This window comes from Pristis pectinata, chromosome 8 (genome assembly GCF_009764475.1).
Source record: "Pristis pectinata isolate sPriPec2 chromosome 8, sPriPec2.1.pri, whole genome shotgun sequence".
In the NCBI taxonomy this organism is placed as follows: domain Eukaryota; kingdom Metazoa; phylum Chordata; class Chondrichthyes; order Rhinopristiformes; family Pristidae; genus Pristis; species Pristis pectinata.
Window position 1 is genome coordinate 95,771,776 of NC_067412.1, and position 12,193 is coordinate 95,783,968.

A 12,193-nucleotide genomic window follows, 5' to 3' on the forward strand; every position below is an offset into this window, starting at 1 on the left:
CTGCTACAGGAACAGGTAGACTGGAGATCTGGGATTGGCTGGGCAGGTGGCAAGCAGCACCACAAACAGCTGATAGACAGGCTAGAGGCCCCCAGGAGTGGTCAAGAGGGAAAGCAGAGCATGCTGGGAGTGGCTGAGAAAGACCCCAGGACAAAGAGCAGGTTGGACATTCCAACCCAATGGGGAATTGCACCATTTCTGCAATGTGACAATTTGGGCAGTGCCTTCAACCACACTGATCCGTGACATTCCTCAAACTCGTATTCCATAACACCTTGGGTTAACCAAAAGTAGCCAATCACAGATTAACACCCAACCCAATGCTGGAACCACAGTGGAGACACAAGAGACTGCAGATGCTGGAAACCTGGAGCAACACACACAAGATGCTGGAGGAACTCAGTGGGTCAGGCAGCATCTGTGGAGGGAATTGGACAGTCGATATTTTGGATCGAGACGTTCCATCTCGACTGAAAGATAAGAGGGGAGATAGCCAGTATGAAGAGATGGAGGGAAGGGGTGGAGCAAGGGCTGGCAGGTGATACGTGGATCCAGGTGAAGAGGAGACCTCCATCTTCATAAAGAACTGACCTCCTCCCTCGATTCCATGCTTCACCTTCCTTTTCTATCAGATTGCATCATCTGCAGCTCTTTGTCACCTCCACCTATCACCTCCCAGCCTCCATTACTATTCCCACTCTCCCCTCCTCCATCTGCCTATCACCCCCTCCTCACCTGCCTCCACCTATCACCTGCCAGCTCTTGCCCCAACCACTACCCTCCACCTCTTTGTACCGGCCATCTCCCCTCTGTCTTCCAGTTCAGACGAAGGGTCTCGACCCGAAATGTCGACTGTCCATTTCCCTCCACAGATGGTGCCTGACCCGCCGAGTTCCTCCAGCATCTTGTGTGTTGCTCCATTGTTGGAATTAACTGAATTAATGGGCAGAACCAGCAACGTGTGAGGAGACTGGGGTGATATCAATCCACGGTGCGGTGTCAGTGAATTGTTCCCCCGGCACAGGTTCAGCACAACATTTTTATTTAATAACACAGCCGTTGAACATCTTGGGATGTCTCACTATAGTAGAGATGTTATATGAAAGAATGTAAGTAAGGATTATAGGAAGGATGTAATTAAACAGAAAGAGTTTAGGTAGGCTGGGTCTTTACTCCTTGGAGCGTAGGAGACTGAGGTGATCTCATAGAGGTATATAAATTATGAGGGGCATAGATCGGGTGTGCTTTTTTTCCCAAGGCTGGGGAATCAAAAACTGAAGGACATAGTTTAAAGGTTAGAGATGAAAGATTTATGTAGCGGTAAGTGTAACGCTGTTGCGGCACCAGCAACCTGGGTTCAATTCCGGCCACAGTCTGTAAGGAGTTTGTACGTTCTCCCCGTGTGTCTGCGTGGGTTTCCTCCGGGTGCTCCGGTTTCCTCCCACGTTCCAAAGACGTACGGGTTAGGAAGTTGTGGGCATGCTATGTTGGTGCCGGAAGAGTGGCAACATTTGCAGGCTGCCCCCAGCACATTCTCAGTAATGTAAAGAGGCGCATTTCACTGTGTGTTTCGATGTACATGTGACTAATAAATAAATATCTTATCTATATCTTAATAAGAACCTGAAGGGCAGCTTTTTTACACAGAGGGTGGTCAGTATATGGAACGAACTGCCAGAGGAAGTGGGTGAGGCAGGTACATTAGATACTTTCAAGAATTATGTGGACAGGTATATGGATGACAAGGGTTTAGAGGGGTATGGGCTAAGTGCTGGGAAATGGGATAAGTTTGAATGTACATCTTGGTCGGCATGGACACGGATGGGCCAAAGGGCCTTTTTCTGTGCTGTACAACTCTATGACTCTATGATAGCCAGTTCTGTGTTGGGACCTTGCTGATTTTTCCCAGATTCTTCCCAACATAGTTCAAATAATCCAATTCCACTCTCCCCTCCACTCCCCAGAATCTTTAAACACTCCACCTTTATATGCAACTGGCACCTCCATTTTAAAGGAATTTGATCCAATGGTTGAGGGAAGGGTGCAAACATTTGCAGGGTCTTTCTGACAGTGCATTCGGGGAACAGTCCCTGCACCAGAACAGGTCAGCCTGAAGCTCCCAGCCTTACTTAGGTTGAATGGCGAGCTGTGTGTCCTTGGGAAGTTCATGGTGAAGCAGGCATGAACTCACAGCCAAAAACAATCTGCTGGAGGATCTCAATAGCTCGAGCAGCATCTGTGCGAGGAAAGGAATTGTTGACAATTTGGGTCGAAATCCTGCATCAGGAACCCCGCTCGCCCACTGAGTTCCTCCAGCAGATTGTTTGTTGCGCCAGATTCCAGCGTCTGCAGTCTCTTGTGTCTCTGTGAATTTACAGTCGCTGAGGCTGGGGAAAGGGAAGAGGAGAAGATGGGAAGAGATTGTCAGGACTGCTGCGGTCAGAAGCAGCAGATTGCAGATTCAGAACCAGATTTGTTTGGTGGGTCACCCCAGCTTTAACCTGTTATACATCAGCCCTCATGAAACACATATTCTCTATAACTATATGTGAATTGCATTGCCATGTTGTTGGACAACAGTCATATGGTGTGCCTGTTTCTCAGACCAATGTATAAGATTCACAGGTTGGCACCAACAACTTAAGACTCAACATGTAAAAAGTTTGTATGCTGTCTTGTAAATAAATCTCTTCCTCTTCGTGTGCCTCAGTGCATTCTGAAGACATTGCAGCTAGGTTATGATGCCAGAGCAGCCCCAGGCAATTTTGGAAAAAGTTCTCTTAAACAAGTACATGCTTGCTTGCTTTATTTGTGAATGCAGGGGACTAGAACTAGTGAATTAACTGCTCACAAGAACACTGAGGTATGTGCCCAGTTTAAAAACAGGAGCAGTGCAAGTCGGTCACACGGCCACAATTAACTTTAGCATCGGGAAGTTGCCATTGGTAGCTACTGACCCTTCAGGAGGTGGCAAGCAATCGCACCAAGCCCACCTTCCCTCCCTGCTTGGAATTATCTCACTTTTATTGTTGGACTGGTGGAGATAGTTCAATTCAACAAAGGATCTGTAAGTACAGTACTGCCATTAAACTGGAACAGAAGGAGGCATTCACCACCATCTTCTTAAGGGGAAATAAAGGATGAGAAATGAATGCTGGCTTTGTGAGGGGTCCCCAAATTCCATTAAATGAGAGGCTCTTTAGTTTGGTCAGCCATTTAATTAACTCATGGCCAATCTATAGTGTAACTCCATTCACTCACCTTTGGCTTGAATTCCTTGATGCATTCAGCTAATAAAAGATCCGTCGGTAAGAATTGGAAACTCCAATAGTCATACAACGTGAAAACAGACCCTTGAGCCCAGTGAGTCCATGCTGACCAGACTGTCAAACATCCACTTCCACTCACCAATTTATTCTCCCTAGGTTTCCCTCAACTCCCTTCAGATTCTACCGCTCACCTACGCATCAGGGGCGTTTACTGCAGCCAACTTTGGGATGTGGAAGGAAACCAGAACGCTCAGAGGAAACCCACACGGTCACTGGGAGAATGTGCAAACTCCACACAGGTAGCAGCAGAGTTCAGGATCGAACCCGGGTCTCTGGAGCTGTGAGGCAGCAGGTCTACTGGCTGTGTCACTGTGCCATGTATCATCCCCCAACATTCACAGATTTTTGGGGGAACGGAGTTCCAGATCTTCACAACTCATTGCTTCCTGCTTTCACTTTGGATCTAAAATTAAAATGCATTAGCAGTGTTTTGTTTAGTAATTCAAGGGGTGTGGGCTTCGTAGGCTCGGCCAGTGCTTAATTGCCCATCCCTAATCACCCTTGAGAAGGTGGTGGTGAGCTGTCTTCTTGAATCACTGCAGTCCTTGAGGTGTGGGTACACCCACGATGCTGTTAGGGAGGGAGTTCCAGGACCTTGACCCAGCAACGGTGAAGGAACGGCGATATACTTCCAAGTCAGGGTGATACATAGAACATGGAACACTACAGCACAGTTCAGGCCCTTCGGCCCACAATGTTGTGCCAACATCTTATCCTGCTCTAAGATCTATCTAACCCTTCCCTCTCACATAGCCCTCTATTTCTCTATCATTCATGTGTCTATCTAAGAGTTTCTTCAATGTCCCTAATGTATCTGTCCCCACAACCTCTGCAGGCAGTGTGTTCCACGCACTCACCACTCTCTGTGTAAAAAAAACTTACCCCTGACATCCCCCTTATATCTTCCTCCAATCACCTTAAAATTATGTCCCCTTGTGTTAGCCATTGTCACCCTGGGAAAAAGTCTCTGATTGTCCACTCGATCTATGCCTCTTATCATCTTGTATGCCTCTATCAAGAGAAAAGCCCTAGCTCACTCAACTTATCCTCATAAGACATGCTCTTCAATCCAGGCAACATCCTGGTAAATCTCCTCTGCACCCTCTCTAAAGCTTCCACATGCTTTATAATAATGAGGTGACCAGAACTGAACACAATACTCCAAGTGTGGTCTAACCAGAGTTCTGTAGAGCTGCAACATCACCTCACGGCTCTTGAACTCAATACCCCGACTAATGAAGGCCAACACTCCATATGCTTTCTTAACAACCCTGAGGGCAACTTCCAGGTCAGAATCAAATAGAATCAGATTTATTATCACTGACTTACATGATGTGAAATTTGTTGTTTTGCCGCAGAAGTACAGTGCAAAGACATAAACTTACTATAAATTACAAAGATAAATAAATTGTGCAAACAAAAGGAATAAAGAGGTCGTGTTCATGGATTCATGGACTGCTTAGAAATCTGACAGCAGAGGGGTTGAAGCTGTTTCTGAATCGTTGAGCGTTCTCAATGCTTTTCTACCCTTGTCCTTCCAGCTAGCAGAGGTCACGGCTTTGGAAGGTGCTGTCTAAGGAGTGCCTTATCCTGCAGTCTTTTGTTCCCAACCCTTATTTTTGATATAACAAGGGAGCAAGCTCTTCAAGTCCACCCCGTCAAATCTCCTTGACATCTTAAGCATTTCACTTCTTTGAATACGACTATTCAAATTATTCTTATCTTTTATTTAATCCATCAATGGTAAAGTGAGCATTGAATGTTCATTCCTAATTACCTGGAGAAGATGAACTAACTTTGTGATTCAACTGACTTTGATAAAACTGACGGCCCCACTGACTAATTCAGAGGACAATTATGAATCATAAATACACCAGGTCAGGTGAGGTTGACAAATATCATTACCTATAAGGATATTAGAGGATCAGGAGTAGTTCTGCAATGTTTTCGAGGAGAAGATACAGGAGCTTGAAGGCCTGGACGATCAGACTCAAGAGCAGCTTCTTCCCCACTGCTGTCAGACTTCTGAACCCATCACCTCTTTCACTGCCCAATTTGAACAGGTTGGGACTTAGTTCGTTGGAGCGTAGGAGAATGAGGGGTGATCTTATACAGATGCATGAAATCATGAGGGGCATAGATAGGGTGAATGCACTCTGTCTTTTTCTCAGGGTTAGAGGATAAAGAATTAGAGGGCATAGGTTTAGGGTGAGAGGGGAGAGATTTAAGAGGAACCTGAGGGGCAACTTTTTCACCCAGAGGGTGGTCCGTATATGGAATGAGCTGCCAGAGGAAGTGGTTGAGGCAGGTATATTACTGACATTGGATTGGAAAAGTTTAGAGGGATAAGGGCCGAATGTGGGCAAATGGGTCTGGCTTAGATGGGAATCTGGGTCGGCATGAACCAGTTGGGCTGAAGGGCCTGTTTCAGTGTTTCATGCCTCTATGACTTTACTGCCACATTCTTGAACCCTCAATGCTACCTCTTCTGTTACTGTCTCTTTAGCTTTCTTTTTGCACTACTTCAGTTTGCACTACAATCTTTACACCATTCTGTCATCTTTGGACTAGTCACAGAACTCATTGCTGTATTTATTATTACCATGTATACGGTTTACTCTGTGAGCTTCACATGAGCAAGGAATTTCACGGCACCCTGGTGTATATGACAATAAACTAATCTGAATCTGGAGTGATATTAGGTTTTTATTCCAAATGTTTTAAAATTAATTTAAAGTAGCACTGCTGCCTCCTAGCTCCAGCGGCCTGGTTTCAGTCCTGACCCCTGGTGCTGTGTGGAGTTTGCACATTCTTCCTGTTACCACCTGTGTTTCCCCCAGATATGTAAGTTAATTGGCCATTCCAAATTCCACCTCGTGTGTAGAATCCCCGGGGATTTGATGGTGTGGTGGGAGAATATGTTTTGGGGAAAAATTAATGATGGAAGGGGATAGCTCTAAGAACCAGCATAGATTCGATGGGCTGATTGGTCTTCTTTATGCCGTAAAGAGAAATGAAATTCCCCAGCCGTCAAAGTGAGATCTGAATTCACATTTTTCATGCCTTTGGATTGCAAGTAATCACACTCTGTAAGAATTGACCGTGGTATCACACCCTGTAAAAATGGCATTGCTTCATTTCCAGTCTCAATGTACCTCAATAGACTAAATCCTGGCTGAGTGACTCACCTTGTGTTTCCGTTTGGTTTTAATGGCATTCTTATCCGTCACCGGTGAAGGGGACTGATAGTTGTGTTTACTGTTGGACTGTCTAACCTCTGTATTGTTGGACACAGTCTCTTCTACTGCTTGCCCGGGGATCCGAGACAAAAGACTGAGATCTAATTTCACCCAGAGTGATTTAATCTCCTCGTAGTCCCTCAGTGGGGACAGAAGTTCGTTCTGTGGGAGTGGGAGAGGCGAAAATGGTTGTTCTTCCAAGTCGATGGCCCCTTGCTCCAGGGTCGCGCCGTCTGTACAGGCATTGGCACAACTCGTGATGCTCACGCAGTCCTTAGGTTTCACTGAGTTGTTGGCCACAGTGGGAGGGGCCGATACTTTCCCCGCCGTGACCTCCTCATGGTCCGTGTGTGAGTCCGATGAATCAGTCTCCACAAACTCCCTCGATTTAGGCACAATCTTACCAGGCACACGGTGCTTCTTTTTATCCACAGTGGCCGCTGCAGTACTCCGCGGTTCCTTCCTGGGCCCTGCCTTGCCACTGGCTGCTTTTGCCTTGGCTTTGGGTTGGTCAGCCGAGCTTCCTCGCCCATCTCTGTCTTTGGGGGTGCTGCTGGGGTTACTGGGCCGGAGCCAGGCGTGCTCATCAACACTTGGAGTCCGCTCCACCCTCCTGGGCTGAGACTTGCCCGTGGTCCTCCTTGGCAGAGCCGGCTCGTTGTACACGGGGGATTTCTGCTTCACCAGCTTCCCTTCCGGCACTTTCGGAGCTGACCTTGGTTTGGCTTTCTCCCTGATGGGGCCAAGTAGGACCCGATCTTTGGAATCTGGCTGAGGCAACGAAAGAAACTGCTTCCCTTTGATCTGTGCGTCGATCTCTTGGTTGCTTTGGGACTGGGGGTCGCTCAGCGCATCACAGTCGGTTTGGTTGTTGATGATGGTCTTGCTGTGGGAGGTGACTTTGTTCAGCCATTTGTCCAGCTGCCACTTGTTGGTCGATGGTGGTTCGGGCTGGGGAAACAGAGAAGAAATCGTCAACTTTACACCAATGCAGTAACAGCTCTCTAGCTCAGTTCCTGGTGTACTGCTCCCAATGATCTACAGCTGGGGAAAGTGTAGCTTGGACTGGGAGGTGAATTAGTAATTGGTTTATTATTGTCAAATGTACCGAGATACAGTGAAAAGCTTTTGTTTGCGTGCCATCTGGACTGATCATTCCATAAGTACATTGAGGTAGTATAAGGAAAATGATAACAGAATGCAAAATACAGTATTCGTTACAAAGTGCAGTGCAGGCAGACAAATCAGGTGCAAGGGCCGGGATGAGGTAGATTGGGCAGGCACGGTAGTGTAGCGGTTAGCATAACGCTATTACAGCGCCAGAGACCGGGGTTCAATTCCCACTGTTGTCTGTAAGGAATTTGTATCTCCCAGTGACTGCGTGGGTTTCCTCCGGGTGCTCCGGTTTCCTCCCACATTCAAAAGACGTACGGGTTAGGAAGTTGTGGGCATGCCATGTTGGTACCGGAAGCGTGGCAACACTTGCGGGCTGCCCCCAGAACACTCTACACAAAAGATGCATTTCACTGTGTGTTTCGATGTACATGTGACTAATAAAGAGATCTTACCTTATCTTATCTCTCGAGAGGTCCATTCAAGCATCTGATAACAGTGGGATAGAAGCTGTCCTTGAGCCTGGTGGTATGTGTTCTAAAGTTTTTGTATGTTCTGCCCGATGGAAGGGGGGAGAAGAGGGAATGACTGGGGTGGGACGGGTCCTTGATTATGTTGGCTACTTTTCCAAGGCAGCAGGAAGTGCAGACCGAATCAATGGAGGGGAGGCTGGTTTTCATGATGGACTGGGCTGTGTCCACAACTCTCTGCAACTCTTTGCGCTCTTGGGCAGAGCAGTTGTCCTACCAAGCTGAATTGACCACCTGTTGTAAGTCCACCCTATCCTACACTGGTCATTATATTGCCTTCATACAACATAGAAAGAGGCCATTCAGCCCATCGAGTCTATGCCAGCTCACAGATCAATCCCATTCCCCCACTATTTTTTCCTGAAACCCACTCCCACCAACTCTGCCCAGAGTCTACCATCAATCCACATACACAGGGCACTTTACAGTGGTTAGTTAACCCACTGACCCAGGCATCTTTCAGACATGGGAGGAAATCGGAGCACCAGGGGGAACCCACACAGTTGCAGGGAGAAAGTGCAAACTCCTCGCAGACAGCACCCAGGATTGAACCTGGGTCGCTGGAGCTGTGAGACAGCAACACTGCTGGCTGTGCCACTGTTCCTTCCATCCTCCCGCCTGAAGTGATGCTGCCCATTGTACACCCTCCCTCTCACATATACTGGCTATTATATCCCCCCCCCCCCCAATGACACACTACCTGTTACACACCGTTCTGTCCACTGCACTGAAGACACCTGCTTTAGTTGAATGTTACCTCCAATACCTTCCCACTAGTGATCTCCATCTATCTATTTCTTCCCCACATCTCGAGTTCCTTTAATGTGAATATGTTGAGGCAGTTTCATTAGCACTCAGACATCCCCACTGCACCTGCTCTCTGCATCCCCCTGACAGATAGTGGTGGTCTATCCTGATGCTGAGCTGCAGTGTGGTGACAGTTAGCAGACAACCTAATCAAAGACCCCGGTCATTCTCTCTTCTCTCCCCTCCCGTCAGGCAGAAGATACCAATGCCTGAGAGCACGTACCACCAGGCTCAAGGACAGCTTCTATCCTGCTGTTATACGACTCTTAAATGGACCCCTTGTATGATAAAGCTGAACTCTGGACCTCTCAATCTACCTTGACATGGCCCTTGCACTTTACTTGCACTTTCTTTGTAACTGTCACACTATATTCTGCGTTCTGTAATTGCTTTTCCCTTTGTACTACCTCGACGTACTTATGTTTAGATCGATCTGTCTGGACGGCATGCAAACAAAAGCTTTGCACTGTATTTCCATACTTGTGACATTAATAAACTAAGTACCAATTACCAATTAATTGTTATGGACATTTTATTAAGTTTATTAGATTGGGATGGGTCTGGATTTTACCTTGGAATAGAAAATATACAGCACAGCCTTAGTGTCTGCTGATGATGTTGCCCTTGTGAGTGATTCTCACAGGGGCATGTCCCAAAAACCTCAGGGCCCACAGGAGTTTTTTTTTAAATTTGGGCCTTGAGGTTAATACCAATAAAACTTCTGCTTTTAACATGACTTTTAAGAATAAAAGATTCAATTTTAACACCATTGATAATTGATTTTTTAATAAAAGTAAGATTAATCAATTGCCAATTGGGAGAAATATCTTCGCACTGGGATTGACCTGCGGATTGGATGTTCTGTGGGTGAGTGGGCTAGTAAACTCGAGGGTTGGGGTCTGTAGCCTCAGAGTAAGTCTCCCCTGTTGCTCATGGAAATTCACCTTCCCTCTGCAAAAGGAATTACCTCATCCAATGAGTGGCGGCTGGCAATCAAATAGAACCACTCCGGCCTAAGCACTTTCACTGCCAAACTAACAACAAATTAGGTTACTTATCTATTGGAATATCGAAACAGGATCAACTGATCCATGACATAAAATCAGGAAATGATGGAGATACTTAGCAGGTGAGGACAGAGAGACAGATTGAGGGCTTTTCATCAAAAAGATTTGGGAGGAAAAAACAGGGTAGGATTGATATGGTGAATAGCAGGGCTCTGAGGTGTGCGGTAGAGGGACCTGGGAATACAGATCCATAGTTCCTTGAAAGTGGTGTTACAGGTAGATAGGGTCATAAAGAGAGCTTTTGGCACTTTGGCCTTCATAAATCAGGGCACTGGGTACAGGAGTTGGGATGTTATGTTAAAGTTGTACAAGGCATTGGTGAGGCCAAATTTGGAGTATTGTGTGCAGTTCTGGTCACCTACTTACAGGAAAGATATCGATAAGCTTGAAAGAGTGCAGAGAAAATTTACAAGGATGTTGCCGGGACTTGAGGACCTGAGTTCCAGGGAAAGGTTGAATAGGTTTGGACTTCATTCCCTGGAGTGCAGGAGAATGAGGGGATATCTTATAGAGGTATACAAAATTATGAGGGGTATAGATAGGGTAAATGTACAAAGGCTTTTTCCCTTAAGGTTGGGTGAGACTAGATCTAGAGGACATAGGTTTAGGGTGGAAGGTTAAATATATAAGGGGAATCTGAGGGGGAACTACCTCACTCAGAGGATGGTGCGAGTGTAGAACGAGCTGCCAGTGGAAGTGGTAGATGTAGGTTCAACTGAAACATTTAAGAGAGGTTTGGATAGGTGCATGGATGGGAGGGGTTTGGTGGAATATGGTCTGGGTGCAGGTAGATGGGATTAGGCAGAAGATCAGGTCGGCATAGACTAGATGGGCTGAAGGGCCTGTTTCTGTGCTGTAGTACTCTATGACTCTTTGACTTAATTATATATATAGACCCTTAGTTTTATGTTTCCTAATGATTGCAAACATTTTCTCCACTGTTACCCCAGCAAATCCTTCATAGTTTCAGTGAATTCTGAGACTCTGCGCCAGGATGGATCGACCCTCGATGGGAGGGTCAGACATAAGTGGGGGGGGGGGGGAAAGGTTTTGAGTGTCAGGAGGTGAGTCACTCACTGCGTTACCTCACCTCAGTCCTGGTTTTGTGTTTATATTACAGTCGTTCTGAGAAACGGTGACACCCCCCCCCCCCCCCCCCCCCCCCCCACATATTGATGGTAATGACAATGAAAGTCAAGGGTTAGTGGCTAAACTTTCTCTTTTGTCATTCTCTGGCACAAAGGCTGCTTGTGATTATCAGCCCATGCCTAAATGTTGTCCAGGATTTGCTGCATGACCTTCTGAAGGGTCACAAATGGAATTGAACATTGTGAAATCATCAGCAAAGATCCATTACAATGTCATTTGAAATCCTGAGTTTATTAACTACTTGAATTCTGAAGACACTGAGTTATTACTGGCAGCCAGCTGCATTACCAGTCTAGTAACACCTCTGTAATGGTCTCATAGCCATGCGGCATGTTACCTCCGTTACACAACATTGTGGAATTTCCAACCCTATATTGTTTGCACGATGCGTGCTGTGGTTCAGGAAGAACAATTAGGAAAGGCCAATCAATGCAGAGACACTTGTGTTGTCCAAAAACAAAATCCCTTGAACAGATTTCAGAAAGTAGTCATTCTTGGGATCAGGGCATCATTGGCAAGGCCAGCAGTTATTGCTCATCCATAATTGCACTTGATTAGTGTAGACAAGTGCAATGGGCAGCGTGGGCATGATGGGCCAAAGATCCTGTCTCTGTGCTGTATGACTCGGTACAGGTGACAATAGTAAATCAATTTACCAATATACTTCCAAGTTGGGTTGAGGTGTGGCTTGGAAGAGGACTTGGAGGTTGTGCTTTTGTACGTGTCTGCTGCCCTGTCCCCTCTAGGTAGCCACCTCCCTGAACCATTGCAGTCCTGTTGAAGGTGTTCCCAGAGTGCTGTCGGCCACGGCATTCCAGAATTGAGGAACAATGACAATAAACGAACGGTAATTCCTTCCAATGGGCAGAAGATACAAAAGCCTGAAGCACGTACCATCAGGCTCAAGGACAGCTTCTATCCCACTGTTATAAGACTATTGAATGGTTCCCTAGTACAAT

The 12,193-nt window shown here is 46.4% G+C and overlaps 1 protein-coding gene across 2 annotated transcripts in view; it reads right to left on the reverse strand.

The window, feature by feature from the left end:
* The window catches only part of aff2 (AF4/FMR2 family, member 2), a 568,957-nt gene that overhangs the window by 55,174 nt on the left and 501,590 nt on the right, over nucleotides 1–12,193 (reverse strand). For both annotated transcript variants that reach the window (XM_052021245.1, XM_052021246.1), the window contains exon 11: nucleotides 6,518–7,519. In XM_052021245.1, coding sequence (XP_051877205.1) covers nucleotides 6,518–7,519 — 1,002 coding nt within the window. The remainder of the gene's footprint in view (nucleotides 1–6,517; nucleotides 7,520–12,193) is intronic.